The following is a 14,668-nucleotide window of genomic DNA, read 5'->3' as shown; positions in this document are numbered from 1 at the left end:
CATCAATGTAGAAAAATAGAAAACAGTGCTGTTGCAAGGCCTGCGAGGCTGCAGCCCTGTCTGAAGTGGTGGTTCTGTGGGAGAAGTCTGAGAGGCTGTGTGGTGGTGGGTGACAGGAAAGCGGGGAGGCTGTGCTGACAGGGGAGAGGCCTCTACAAGAGCCTGTGTACAATAATTCATGGTCCTGAGAAGGCAGGCGAGAAGTTTCATTTCTGTTTCTTAACCAAAACCAAATGGATGCTCAAGGATTAAAAGGGGGGGGGGGGGGAGATGGATTTAAAGCTAATTCCCTACTCAACCCATTTCCCTTCTTTTCATATACAAAGTGTTGTACAGAGCAGTCAGGAGACGCAGAGAATGGAGCAAGATTGAAAAGCAGGTTGACTGGTGCAGCTGGGAGGAGCGTCCAGATGATATGATAATTCTGAACGGGCTGAAAAAAGATTTTGTACCTAGCATGAGCATCAGGTTTTCCAATTTCTGTCTTTTCTGGTGTATCTTGCATCATCCTTTAAAGCGCTTGCAGCTGGAAGATTCAAAAAGCTCCTCAATTCAAAATTGTAGATCAGAGATTGTGTGACATCCCAGTCAAATGGTGACCCTTATTGCTTGGGACCTGTTCATTATTGCTGAAGTGGCTTTTCTGAAAGCTTCTGGGTCTTGTTTCCCCACCAGGCTGATTTCAAGTGACTTTTAAAAAGACACCTTAACACTGAAACAAAATGCATTTGATTAATTAATTCTGGCTGTAGTGAAACCAGGCTTGACTATTCCTAGCTGTGTGATTTTTCCCATTTCCTATGCAGCTATGTTTTTTGTTTTGTTTTGTCTTTTTTCAGGGGTCACTTGCTCTCTTTCATGATGTCACGAGAAGGCTGCCATCATTTTATGAAAACATATCTTTTTTTTTTTTTTTTTTTTTCAGATTTCCACTTAGTTATGAAACAGAAACTTGATAAACGCTACTTCTAAAGGGATTTTTTTTACATTACTTTCAATTTCTTTACACAAAGTTAATTTTTTCTATTTTTTTTTCCCTGGAGGCATTCCAGCAATATGGGGTTAAATTCCCCCTAGTGCTTTGTAGACGAGATTCTCATTATAGCTGTTTGGAATTTTGACCCAGATGAAACTAGAAGATTTAGCCCTTGATTAGCTTTTTAGTGGTATTTGTTTAGGATTATAGCAGTCAGTGGGATTGCTCCAGATTTATTACTGTGAGCAAAACTTAAGCAACTGGCCTTACAACCAGCTTTCGGTTTTGCACGTGAATTAAAGAGATAAGTCAGCTCAAGTAACAAGCAGCTTCAGAATGCACAGTTACTATCTAGGGCAGTTCCCTGCAAACCCTCCTATTACCTGGTTCACTTTATAGGGACGCCCGTCCTTTCTCTGGGGGAGGGCATGGGATATCCCATCTGACGTGGCATTGAGAAGAGAGCATTGAAGTAAGTTTGTTTCTCTCCAGGGTGGTGAAAAACTGACAAGTTGTTGTATTGGACGGTGAGGTTTATATTTGATAATCCTTTTTAGTTGGCATAGATATTTTGGAAATAAACTTGCTTTGAAATGTGACTAGTGTGGTGTTGGTATTGGCTGTCCTTAAGAAGTGATGCGAGGCAATTTGCAACTGCTGCAGGCATCAAGGCAGAGTCATTGCCAGCCCTTTAAATGGAAAAGGGAGGGTAAAATATTCCTTAGTGCAACAGAAAACAGAACTTGAACGCTCAGCTTGTAGCTACCTAATATTTTGGTTCTAAATGTAGAAATGTAAACAAGGAAATAACAATGTAATTTGGTTTTATTAGAAACTTTCTTTTCAAAATGTAATTTTTCATCTAGCAGTTAAGATTATTGTGGCAGAGTAGTGCTCACTGAGACTCTGGGGTTTCTTTAAGTGGAAGTGAGGATTTTGTGCTGACAGGCATTTCTCCCAGGAGCTTACAATCACCTCGGAGGTCATATGCTCAGTCCCAGACAAATAAAACTGGAGTCCAGCATTAAAAGAAAAGGGAAAAAGTAAGACCTTTGGAGATGTATTACTCAGGTCTATATATTTCCAGGGACAAAATCAAAACAAAATGGATACAGTTGCTGCTGGTTTCTGTATGTTCCTGTATTGTTATTTCTGAGCAAGACAATACTAACAGCTTTTCTCATCTTCTCTAACACAGTATTTAAATGCCAGGCCATTTGCTACAAATAACAGCATTCTTTCTTTACCAAGAAAAAGATCTTCAACCACTCTGTGTTCAGAGCCTCTGATTTTGGCTCTGAAAAGCAGCAACACTTTGACATTGTTACTTTTCTTTGTTCTTGCCAGGCAGGTGGGTTTCTGTTAAAAACAAAAACCAGAACCAAAATGTAACAGGATAGTCTTACTTCTTCAGTCTTGAAGCAACAGTGTTTAAGTTTCTAAATGCAGGTAAAAGCATATCACACAAATATAATTTTAAAGAAAAATAAAGATTGACAAGATAGTTATAAATTAAGCTTCTAATTGGTGATTTTGGACATGATGCTTCCAAAACTTCCCCAGCAGCAGTGGCAGCTGTTTATGTAGAGAAGTAGTATGACCAGTGTTAACAAACATTCAGTATCTTCAGAAATCCAGTCTGTTTCCATTCCTGATCTGTTTTCTCATCATTCTGCTTCTGTTTCAGGGCTGATAAAGAGAAAAAGCTTTATCTCCTCTCTTCTGCTCCCCTCCTGATTCACACATTCCCATACTGTCTGGCCCTTGTTTGCTTGCTTTCTTTCTTGCTCTCCTGGCTATAGTCTCTGGAAGTAGCTCGCATTTCCTCTCCTACCACTGTTATGTAGCACCAGCCACTAATGGCTACAGATGTGCTGCCTGCTGCTTGTTTGCAGCTGGTTTTGCAGCCCTCCAGGCTATCCTTTGGAGCAAGGAGCCTTGTCTCATCAAACCACAGTCTCATCAAACCACAAAAAAAATGGGATGCTTTTTGCAGGCTGCTAACAACCAGTTTCGTAGACCTGTTGACATGCTGCTGATGCCCTCTTTGACGCTGGGTTCATGGAGTGGCAAGTGATGGCCATGCTCCACTTCCCCCATGCCTCTCCAGGAAAGGGTGAAGGGAGGAAATCTCTCAAATTACCTTAATTTCAGCTTTGTATTTATTTTATTTCAGTGTCTCACCCACCTTCTGTAGAACACCTCTGCAGGAACTGTTTAGGTCTTTGGCAATGGCCTTTGAAGCATTAGGTTTATATTCTGTAGTACACAGAATCACTCAGCTTGCTGCTGCTGAATGGACAGGAACGGGGCTTCAAAGTGCTTTAGGCAAGCTGCTAGATAGAAAAGAGTATGGGAAAGTTAGCGGTAGCCTTGGCAGGTATTGTGCTAACTGGGCAGCCTGCTCCCAGATGAGGCAAAGCTGTGGATGAGCTTACTGCTGGTGTGCTGTTTGGGGGGCAGCAGGAGACGGTGGTCCTGCACAGAGGCCATGCGCGTTGGCTGTGCTAGACCGTCTCTGTGGTGGGCTGATGAGCTTATCTTGGCACAGTGCAATGCTGCTGTCAGTTTTTTTGCACCCTTTTATGCTTACACAGGATCTGTTCTCACAGAGCCTGCTCTCTTTGCATGCTCTGTGCCTTTCTGTGTGCCCTGCACCAGGCAAACCTGGGCAGCATGGTACCGTTACACATTAAGTAGGCTGGGCTGCACCAGCAGGACTCTGCCTAAGAGCCCTGCTGGTCACCTGGGAATGATGACAAAGGGAAAGCACTCTCCTGCCTGAGACTACAGTCTCTTGCCTTGGCTTTGCCTGCTCCCATTTTTAGGATGCTCTTGTCCACCCATCTGATCTGCTTGAAGAGCTAAATAAAACTTCTAAAGCCTTCCACAGATATTTTAAAATAGCATGCATTTAAAAACTGTGTACTTGAAAGAATTGCTTTACACTTTAAAACCATAAAAAACACAAACCACCTTGAAGAAAATTGCTATGGAGCAAGAAGAGTTGGTTGTACCCTCTGAAATGGCTGGGCTGTATTTGGGGAGTTGAGGGGCTTTTGCATTGCACTCATATTTGGGGGCAAAAGCTTAGGATAAACCTGGTGGTATTGTGTTGATGGCAAATAAGGTGGTAGTCCTGCTGGTGAAGCAGAAGTCATGGCTTGCATAGTACATTTGATATAGCTAGACGGGACCCAGGCTTGCAGCGTAGTACGTTGTTGTGAGATGTTATCCCAGGACATAACCCTGGGAAAGGAGATTCTTCCCTGGTTCAGTTCCTCCATGAACAGCATTCCAAGCTAGACGTGCTTAGTTACTTCTCCCTTTTTACCTGGATTGTACCATGGTGGGCAGCCTGTGGGAGTGTGAAGGATGGCCAGGGGATGGTGTATGAGTGCGCACATACACGAGGTAAACTTGGCTTTGTTCCTTTTCCCCGAATGCCCTTAGGGTGGTAGCTTTCTGTTCCGCAGTGTATTTGTGGATTTAAATTTTACCTCTTCTTTCCCAAGGGCAGGAGTGGCTAATAAACCATTAATAAGATTGAGAAAGCTCAGTCTTTTAAAAAATGAAGTAAAATTGTAAATATGGGGTGTTGCATGGTCACCTGAGTTTGGCTCACTTCTTCGTTGGTGTTCTAGGAGTTTAGGCAAGTTCTCCATTTTGCAGTGTACTAATATTTTCAAAGCTTTTGTGTTGATTGAACTTCACACCCAATAACAACGTTTCTAGTTCTACCTCTGTATTTTTAAATGGTCATTTTAGTATATGTGCTTCCTGTGTTAATTGGGCTTCTATTAATGTGATTTTTTATCTTTTTCTATTTCAGAGTTGACTCTGTATCACTACAGAGAGCCGCAATGGGAGTGTGCAGTTTTCTATTGAAAAATTCTCTCAAGAGCTCATGATTTTTTTCCATCTCTCCTCTTAACATTTCTACTACTCCGCAGACATGGCTCACCACGCAAGGCCTTCCAGATTAGCCAAAAAGGAAGAGATAGGCAAAAGGAAAACTAACCAGGGCAAAAAGAAATCTACCCAAGTGAGAAAGAAAACTGCAAAGACTTCCACAAAGGCTGTTAGTTCTGGAAAATGCAAAAAGCCAGCACAAGAAAAAGATGTTAAGAAAAAACAGCAAGAAAAGAAACCAATCATGAGCTCTTCAGGTAGACTTCTCAGGAGCAGTGTCACCAGAACCTTGTCTGGAACACCGTGGGTGAGTTTGGAGAAAGCTGACAATATCCTCTTTCATAACCAGGATGCTTTCAACTTCAATGGCTTTACAATGTCTCTTCGTAACCGATCATTCTCCCGTAGATTTTGCCAGGCTCCAATAATCACAAAACCTAGGAAAACTGCAGCACAGAAAAGGCTAGAAACAAAGGAAAAACATGAACAAGAAGCCTTGGCAGCAGTAGAAGAAAAAAATGTCGAAGTGGGCGAAAAAGCATTGGAACAGGATCCAGCACAAAATGAGGTAGCTCCTCTGCCTGTAGAGGATGCTCCACGCAGCGCAGACGAAGAGCCTGCTGCCACATGTGCCGCTCAAGAGGAGGAGGTAGAAGTACCTGAAATAAGTGACACTGTTCCAAGCAGTCAGGTAGCTGCTGGCGATACCGAAGTGTCAGAGGTGGGATCTCAGCATGAAGACCCACCCTGTGAGCAGACCCCCACTGATCTCAGTGCAGGTAGTTCAGCTGAAGCGTTTGTAGAAGCTGCCGTGCTTGTGCCTCCATCTTCTCCTGATTCCATAACTGCCTCTGAATCAAACTCGAAGGAGCATGTAGAAGTTCCCTTCGACCCGGTGCCTAACAGTCAAGAACCCGACTCCGGTTCTGTCGATACCTCAGACCTCAGTTCAGCAGCAGCGCTGGAAGAGTTGGTCCCGCTTGCTGAACCGCACACCGAAACGGAGTCGGACCTGGTGCTAGCTAGTGGAGAACATGACTCGAGTTCTGCACCCATAGTTACCTCTGAGTTTAACTCACAAGAACATTTAGAAGATTCGAGCTTGCTCTCAGAGTCCTGCTTAAAGGCAGACTGGGATTTAGAGTCAGAGAATAAAGACTTCGGTTCAAATTCCATCTCTTTGTCTGCCACTGAATCAAATTCACTTTTACATCTTGAAGGTGTAAGCTCCCCTGCAGAATCCCCCATGAAACTAGTTGTGGATTTTGTACCCGTTCACAAGGAACTTGACTCAAATTCAGATTTGAGCTTTACCAGAGAGATTTCAGAATCTGACTCACAAAACATATTTACAGCATGTGAACCGGTTTCCGATACCTCTTTAAGCAATATTGAAGTGGAGGATATTGAACAACTTGTTAAATGTATTGATGCAGAGACGTTAATTTTGAATTCAGGTTATGTCCCCGCTTTATCGTCAGATTTAGAAAAAAGCACAGTTGATAAAATCTCCAGTGAAAACTCTGGACAATTCTCTCAAGGTTTTGTTTCAGAGTTGCCTTCAAGCACGGAAATCTCTGCTCTTGCCTCAGAAAAAGCCATAAATGCAGACTTGCCAGCTGACTCAAGACTGCAGCATAATGATTATTCATCACAGCTGGGAAGTGTTGGAATAAGCTTGAATTTGGTTCAGGACAACGTGAGCGACAGCACTGAAGCAGTTGAGGCCTCAGGGCCATCCTCTCGTACAAATCCAGCTGGTGATCACCCTGTTCCTTATTCAACCCTGCTCCCTATGTTAGAGAAAAAGAAACGAAGGCGTTGTGGAGTCTGTGAGCCCTGTCTGCGGAAAACAAATTGTGAAGAATGCAGCTGTTGCAGGAAACGCAAAACCAGTCACCGGATATGTAAAAAGAGAAAATGTGAAGAACTGAAAAAGCCACCACCGCCGATCACACTACCTCTTGAGGTAAGCCCGTGGAGTCTCAAATTAAGTCCACCCTTTTGAGGCTTGAGATACATTTCAAAATTCTGCAAAGGGAAATGCTGGTCACTGTGCAGCTTTAGAGGACTTAGGGTTTCTGTTGGAGCTAGCAAGTTGCGTTATGACTTTCTCTTGGTATCTATAGAAGGGTAGATTAAAGTGAGCTAGTTATTCTTGTTCCTCCTGCATAAATGCATAAAATCAGCAGTGAGCATGGTTTAACTCTGTGTTCTAGAGGGGAGGGAGGAAATGAGGGTAGTCTTAGGAGACTGTAAATTATTAGGAAAAGGGTCTGTGTTTCAAAATAGCTAAGGTTAACAGGTAAAAGAAGGAAGGCTGTGTGTGCTCTTCAGTTGGAGTTAGGATAATTTGCTTGTAATGACTCAACTGGTAGAAATAAATTGATAATCTTCAGGAGCAATTTGTAGCTGCATTTTCCCCTTTCACATCTCTCTGCCTTTCTAATGTCTATTCTTCTGTTTCTTTCATTTCTCCTGCCACTCTCCCTTTGTCTCTCGTACCATATCCCCCACAAATACTTTTTTTTCCTGTGTTTCTTACTCATTTTTCTGATCCATCAGCCTTTTATAACCCAGGTCATTACTTTTGGAACAAAGAGGAGGGGAAAAGACAGTCTGTATGCCCCTGTGATAACAGCACTGACCTGCTGAGAGATTTCAGTTCAAGATCAGGCTTTAATTCAGGTAAGTAGGGAGTTGAACATCGATTTCCCACATCCCAACTGAATTCCCTGACCTCAGTGCTGCAGAGCCAGCCTCTGTGTGCTTCTGGGAGTTGGTCTGCTTGGATAGTGGCTGAGCTGCGGAGGGGGAGATGCCATCCCAGTAGTTAAATCACTGGGACATTTGCCTTGGGATGTGGGAAACTCAGGTTCAAGTCTCTGCAGCAGTGTGCACTCTGAGCAGAGCAGTTCACACTGGGGGGAATGCACCTGCAAAACCTTTCTCGACAGCAGCTTCATTAAAGCAGCGAGTTCTTGCAGCAGGTAGAAATTCCCGGCTGCTGCGGAGATCTCAGGAGACCTCCTGTTTTCACTGCTCCGTCCTGTGCTTGCCAGGTTTCGCAGACACGGCTGCTCTGTCTTCACAGCAGGCAAGGAGAAAGACAAGTCCCATAGCAGTGAGGGTATGGCATGTTCTCCTTCGAGGGAAGTGTACTTTAAATTAAAATGTTTAGGGAAGTAGGTTTAAACAGCTTGGCTTACAGTTGAGTCAAAATCCTTTTGTGTCTCAACTGTTTCCAAATACCTTTTTTAATAAATGGCAAGGGGCAATTAAAACGTGACTTTAAGATCTATAAGAAAGCAATAAAGGTGACAGAGGCTGGTCCTGACTTGTTACAGCAAGAGGGTAGCACCATGATGTCCTTCTGTATTCATTCTTTAGCCAGGGGGACTGAAGGAGCTCATGGAAGAGCACTGGTGGAGATGAGGTAGGAAACAGTTTGAAAGACGTGTTTTAAAAAGGGGGTTGGCAGGGTCGGTGAAAGGAAGCACTCCAGTTTTTCTGTCAACCTTTGTTTTCCAGGCTAAACATACATCTTTTCTTGTTGCTCAGCCTGACCTTCTCCTTGCAGATTAGCCTTGCCCCTTCACCCTTTCCTCTTTCGACGTTCCTTTTGCTTTCTTTGAGGAATTCCTTGTTTATATGCCTTTCTTTGGCAGCTTATTGCTCGTGTGCTTTTATTTTTATTAAACGGGTTGTGTTTTGTGCAATACATTTAGAGCTGCACCAGAGGCCTCCTTCATTTCTCGTTAAATTTTGTATGAAGTTTGAGTACTGTGTGGAGGAAATGAAGTATTCCTGGCATTTAAGAACATGTCGGGTATTTTCTCATAAAATGGTATTTGAATGAAACCTGGTGCCTTTTCGGATATTCCTAGATGCAAGTTTGGTCTCTTGTATTCTCTAGAAACTGTGCTCTGAGAAAAGCATTTCCACGGCGTACATATGTTCCAAGAGCTCTTTAAAGATGTTGAGATACAGGGGGAGGTATCAGAGATAACATTTCCCATTCCTCCGTTAGCAGCTGTCCTTTAGATAAGATTCTCCCACTCCGGAAGGGAATCCCACTGTGTTTTCCCAAACTGTGATAGGGGTGGGACCGCAGCAGTGGGGACTTCCATGCCAGCGATGTGTTTCGAGTAGAGGGCAGCTGGAGAAAAACAGCTGTAGGTCTCTGTCCATGGTATAGAAAGTGAACGTAATTAAGAGAAATTAGGCTGGCTTCAGTGCGTTCATTCCTAGTTTGAGGAGCTGCACGGCTCTGCCTGTCCTGGTGGTGGAATGTAAGCATTTTTTGGAGGTGATTCACTGGGAGGAGGGTGGAGGGATGGACGTTCTCTGCACAATCACAGTTTAAACAGCGATGTTTTGCCTTAAAGGGAATCGTTTCTTTGCACTTTGACTCACCAGTGCCAAAGTGAGGGAAGTCAATGACAGCTCGGTGTTAACAGGTGGCTCTAGGAGAGCTGGTGCAAGGCTTGGAAGTCCGTGCATGGTATTTAAAAAACAAACAAACGCAAACCCACAAAATGCTGTTTTGTGGTTTTTTTTTTTCTTAAGATCTTGTGTGGGTTTATGGATAGACGAGTCAGACCTGGCTTGTAGGATCCGTGAATGTAGTTTGAAGTGCACAGTCCAACACACGGCTGTGCGCGCGCAAGCATTCAACCCCAGGAGAGTATCGGTTGCATGTTTGGAGCTGGTATTGGTTATGTTACTGTTATTTTCATTAATTCACACATCATCCAGATAAAGATTTGAAAACTATATTGGACTTGAAAAATATCCCTTAAAAATAACATCCCCATAAACCCACCGTGGTATGTTACCTCGCTGAAGGTAATGGGTTTTGCAGGGCCGCCACAAGGAGAAGGTCTGGAGAAAGCATTGCGGGCTCTGCTCGCAGCCCCCGCGCGGCACTGCCGCTACAGGTAATGCTGCTCGGCAGGGACCCGCGCTGAGGTGCCTTGCCCGGGAGCTGGCGAAGAAGAAATCCTAAACCTTGACTGGTTCCTGAAGGAGCAGCCAGATATGGAAAAGGTGTGAGCAAGCTTTGAAAGGCAGGGGAAAAAGGCTTGGTGTTGCGCATCCAGAAAGGGACAGCAGAATATTGCAGGAACATTCCCCAGAGAAAAGAGCATTTGGACAAGCCCAGCTGCCCGCCGGTGGGATACTCGGGCATTTTCTCCTCTTTTTCTGAGACTGCAGCTTTCAGGGCTGACACAGGAGTTGCTGAAGGCTGTTTCTCAGCTGGTGGCTCCTAAAGCCCACCTCACTTTGGGAAGCAGCCCGTGGGGCTGCTGGCAGGTCATGGCACACAGCCAGGTCGTCTGGTGCGTTGCGGGGCAGGGCCCGGGGGTCTCCAGAGCTGTGTGTGGGGCGGCGAGGTGATGATCCCTGCCTTAGATTTAGGTTCTTTGGGGAAAAGGGCTTTGCAGGGGCAGGCTCTGCAGATGTGACAGTGTCTCCAAAGGCTGCTTTCTGTCCTAGGGCTGGAGGGGGCCGTGCTGTGTGTGTTGTTTTGGTGTGGGTGTTAGAGGCGGGGGCTCTGTGGGGTCTGGAGGCGAGGGGAGAGCGGTGAGCGGGAGCTCGCTGCCCTTCCCGAGGTGTCTCCGGACGTCTCATTTACCAGCTGTAATCCGAGGAGCGGGGAAATAGTGCCCAACAATGCGGCCCGCTTGCTTGCGGCTTGCCGACGTGCTGCCGAAACCCCAGGCGCGTTTCAGAAGGCTGCTGCAATTAGAGGCGGCGGGCAGGCTGCCAGCCAGCCCCTCTCGTTGGCTTCCGAGGGAACGCGCCGCCGGCCCGGCCGCTCCCCGGGTCCCCGGCCTCGGGGCGCTCTGGGGGCTGTGTGCGGGGGGGGGCCGCCTGCCTGCGCCCCTTTGTCCCGCCCGCCCTCAGCCGCTGCCATTTCCCTGCCCACGCGCGCTCCCGCCCCGCGTGGGCTCCCCCCTCCCTCCCTCGTGCGCGCGCGCGCGTGCGGGTGCTCGCGGGCCGTGTCCTCGCCTGACCTCGCCGAGCCACGAGGCCGCGCGGGTGGGCGCCGCGCTCCCTCCCCCCCCCTTCCATGTCCCCCCCCCCCCCGGACTCCGGCTCCGCGTCCCCCCGGTGGCTCCGGGCCGCGTCTTGCGGGCGGCCGCCGCGGCCCCGGCACAGGAGCCCCTTTGTTCGGACAGCGCCGGGGGGGGGCGCTGCGGGGCGGCCGCCGCCTCCCCATTGGCTGCGCCGGGCGCGCGCGGCGGGAGCGGGAGGGGGGGGAGAAAGGAGAAAGGGGGGGGGGGGGGGGGGGGGGGGGAGGCGCGCGCACGGGGCCGCGCTCGCTCCCGCGCCGGCGGCCGGAGGGGAGGGCGGCGCTGCGGCAGGAAGCAAGATGGCCGCCGGGGGGGCGCCGCTGTGAGGAATGCGGGGCGGCGGCGGCCAGGCCGGCTCCAGGGGGCGGCGGGGCCTCTCCCCTCGGCCCGCGGCGGGGCCGCGTCGAGCCGCCGGCGGCCCTCCGGGGTGCCGCGGGGCGGGCGTGCGGGGTACTGGCGCCATGGTGCACTTCGGGAGGCAGAGCGGAGCCGGCTGCCTTTGTGACCGCAACTTACTGTGCGATTTGGTGTTTTTTTAGGTGCTAACTGAAAACAAAAGGCCTCAGAGGAGGAAGCAAAGAGTTTTTAAGGTAACCGACGATCGCTTTACCGTTTCTCCCCTCGGTTTAAGCAGCCTTTCCCTGTCACGCCGAGCAGGAGGCCGAAGGGTTAACCCGGGCAGCAGCGCTTTCCAGCTCTTCAGCAGATTAGCTAATTTTGAAGCCCAGAACATTTTCTTTTTTTTTCCTCCCTCTCTCCCCCCCCTCCGTTTTCCAGCATGCTGTATACAGAGCTGAGTCTCCCTGCAGGACGCTGCAGACTACAAAGTTTGCTTCCCATTGTATCCAACGTTCACTTTAATTTTCTCTTCTTCTACTTCGCCTCCTTCCAAAGATAGCCATTGAGTCTATGCTGGGGTTTGCAATATACGGCTTTTACAGCACCTGAAATTTAACCTGAGAAGTCATTGTTCTAATATAAACCAAATTAAGGAAACTGGAAATTTCATACCTCAATTGCAGTAGTTTTGATTCCCTTTTTTCTTTAAACTTTAGAACGCCTCAAGTGAAACCGAAAATTCTATAAACTTACAAAAGCCTTCAGTTTCATGTGGTAACATTTCATCAAGCTTTTTAAGATCAAGATTTTTAAGATGGCTATCTTTTATGATAACAAAAGATTTGTTTTTCAAACTATATTGTTCTGTGTTTTTTACCAATGTACAGTTTTGCTACGTTTATGACCAGTTTTTTAATTTTAAGAAGTAACAGGTAGCGAATTCATGTTGCATTTTTCAGTTCATCTTTAGAGTGTTTTGAATAGAACTAAGTTTTGAACCCTGTTCTTTCAAACTAAAATGCTGAAGGGTGGATGGTGCAACTGTAAAAAGAAGATAAAGTGAGAAAAATGTTCTGTTGTTAAACTTACTTGTAGAACTCTTCTCTTTATATGGAGTGCAACCAATTGTGATTTTAACATAGTTTAGCATTGTTTCAGTACATAAAAATTTCCGAAGTTATGGGACATGGTAGATGTGATAAATGCTGAATGTCTGTAGCGTGATCTCATTTGAAATCATCCTAGTTCCTTAGCAGCTTTGTCTTTGTTACATATTGCAGAAACTTGCTGAAATAAGTTGTAGTTTTTTGAGACACGGTGAAGTTAAAAGTTAAGTAAAGAGCAAATAAGTTACTTGACTTGCAAATGTCTGATCTCAAGTGTGTGTTTTCATGTGGGTGTAGTTGTGCAAACCACCTCCTTGCATGCTTAGCTATGTAATGCTAAGCAAGTGTGCTTCTAAAACACTAACAAGTACTCCTCTTCTTCCATTAATTATATTGATCTACTAAATTAGCGTATTTCATTAAGGCGTGGATATGCTTTTAATTGCCCATTTTAGTTGCTGCCCCTTCTGTAGCATAAGGCAAGGTGCAGTTAAAACTTGAGCGTTTGTTCATTGTACTCTTTGTGTGGTCAAGTAGAGGGTGTGCAAAATAAGGACTTCTTGTAAATGGGTCACTCGGTTTTTGTGATGTGTAAGTGGTATGACACTTGTTCTGTCATAGATGGTCTTCAGATTTTTCTCCTGAGTTTGTTTTACCACTGTTTCTGATTTGATGGCATGGCAGGTTGCTATGTAATATGATGCTGTCATTCCTCTCTTTTCCAAAAAGCCTTCCGAACAGTTTTCTCTTGGCTCTTAAATGGAAAAAGGCTTGTCTGTTTTTGTGTGTGCATAGTATCATATGTTAGTCATTGGGCTTGTGTTTATTTCTGCTTTGGCTTTTCCGTTGCTGAGTTGATTCTGTGGTGTTTCCCCTTTGGTTTGGGGAAAGTTCTTTCAGTTTGCCAGTATTTTGTCTTTGTTTCATGGTGCTGAATTGTATTTGATGAGTTCGCTCACCTGTGTTCATCAAGCATGGTACCCCTGAAGGCATCACATGGAAGTGGTTGCCTTGGGGTCGGTGAGGTTTAGCTTTGTTTCTAGAGAGGCAGGTTGGTCAATTTAAATTAGGTTGCATCTTTGTCAGCTTCAGTGAACTTAGAAAAAGCTACATCATTTATAGACTTCTTCAGAAGGGCATTTTAGAAATATGACACTCTGCTATATGACTCTCTAACCTGGCTTACTGGTGGGACTGCCTCGCCAAGTGGTATTGTATCTATTGGGTTACAACCTCAGCCTTTGTTTTAATGATTGATAGTGCTAACCAGTGATGTGCAAAGTTTTAACAGGTTTTATTAATTTTTCGTTGCATTTTGGTTCAAAGAGGATTGTAAACTTACTTAAAGGCTGTTTTGTAGTAGTCTGTTGAGTTAGTATTTCTCCAATCACCCTAAGTTTTTATACATGCACATAGATTTATGCAGAGGGTTGCTGATCTTCCTAATTACACTTTTTAGGACCGAGGTCTTCTGTATTGGGTGAAAACACGTAATGCTTTCCTGCTGAAAGCAGGCTGGACATATACAAACCATTATGAACAAAAGGGACTTACATTGTATTTCTCACTTCATATTGTTTAATTTTCCACGTTTGTGTTTTACTGCTTCTTTCTCATTATTTTAAGAGTCATTTACGAAATTCCGCTGTGCCATAACTACCGTGTTTGGTTCTCCATAGTTATTTTGAAAGAACATCTGAAATATTCGTCTCTTCTAATGAGCGAATGCTCCTTGAACAGAGTTGGTGTGAGTTCATAGAAATAGATACTAAAGAAGGAATAGTCTTGGTTTGTTGTTGTTTATTTTTCTTTCTTTCCGGATTATCTTGTATGTATTCCCCACTTAAGCAGGAAAATCTAGATAAAAGGGATTCATACTGAAAAACTATTTTCCCTGCATTTCAAAAGGCATGTTGTAAGCTCTGCTTCACTTAGTTAGTAGCATTCTCCTTTTAGACACTTAGCAGTGTTCTCACTCAATCTGGGCAGTGCAGTGCAATGCACCTCTCCCCTCAAAGGTGTGGAAACGTTTGCAGCCACACACAAGTTTATCACCACAGCTCAGAAGAGCGGGACAGCTGAACTTGGCATCGTGCTGTCAGGGAGGTCCCGCTGAGCAGTGACACCAGTAAGGAAACCTCCCACAAGGCAGGGTGCAGCTGCTGAAGAAGTGCACTCCGTGGTCTTCCTGCTAGGTTCCATGGAGCCAAAGCCGCTTTTTGGATGGCTGCAGATGTTTGCTGCATTCATGGAGT

At 45.7% G+C, this 14,668-nt stretch overlaps 1 protein-coding gene across 5 annotated transcripts in view; it reads left to right on the top strand.

Annotated features, from left to right (window-relative positions):
- Nucleotides 1-14,668, top strand: part of TET1 (tet methylcytosine dioxygenase 1) — an 84,645-nt gene that overhangs the window by 13,721 nt on the left and 56,256 nt on the right. For 4 of the 5 annotated variants that reach the window (XM_005009109.6, XM_072040353.1, XM_027460749.3 and 1 more), the window contains 2 exons: nt 4,809-6,857; nt 11,508-11,558. In XM_005009109.6, coding sequence (XP_005009166.3) covers nt 4,932-6,857; nt 11,508-11,558 — 1,977 coding nt within the window. In that variant the 5' untranslated portion in view covers nt 4,809-4,931. The remainder of the gene's footprint in view (nt 1-4,808; nt 6,858-11,507; nt 11,559-14,668) is intronic. The other variant, XM_072040354.1, reaches the window with a different exon arrangement.

This window comes from Anas platyrhynchos, chromosome 6, assembly GCF_047663525.1.
Source record: "Anas platyrhynchos isolate ZD024472 breed Pekin duck chromosome 6, IASCAAS_PekinDuck_T2T, whole genome shotgun sequence".
Taxonomy (NCBI): Eukaryota; Metazoa; Chordata; class Aves; order Anseriformes; family Anatidae; genus Anas; species Anas platyrhynchos.
This window is presented reverse-complemented; position numbering and strand designations above follow the sequence as displayed.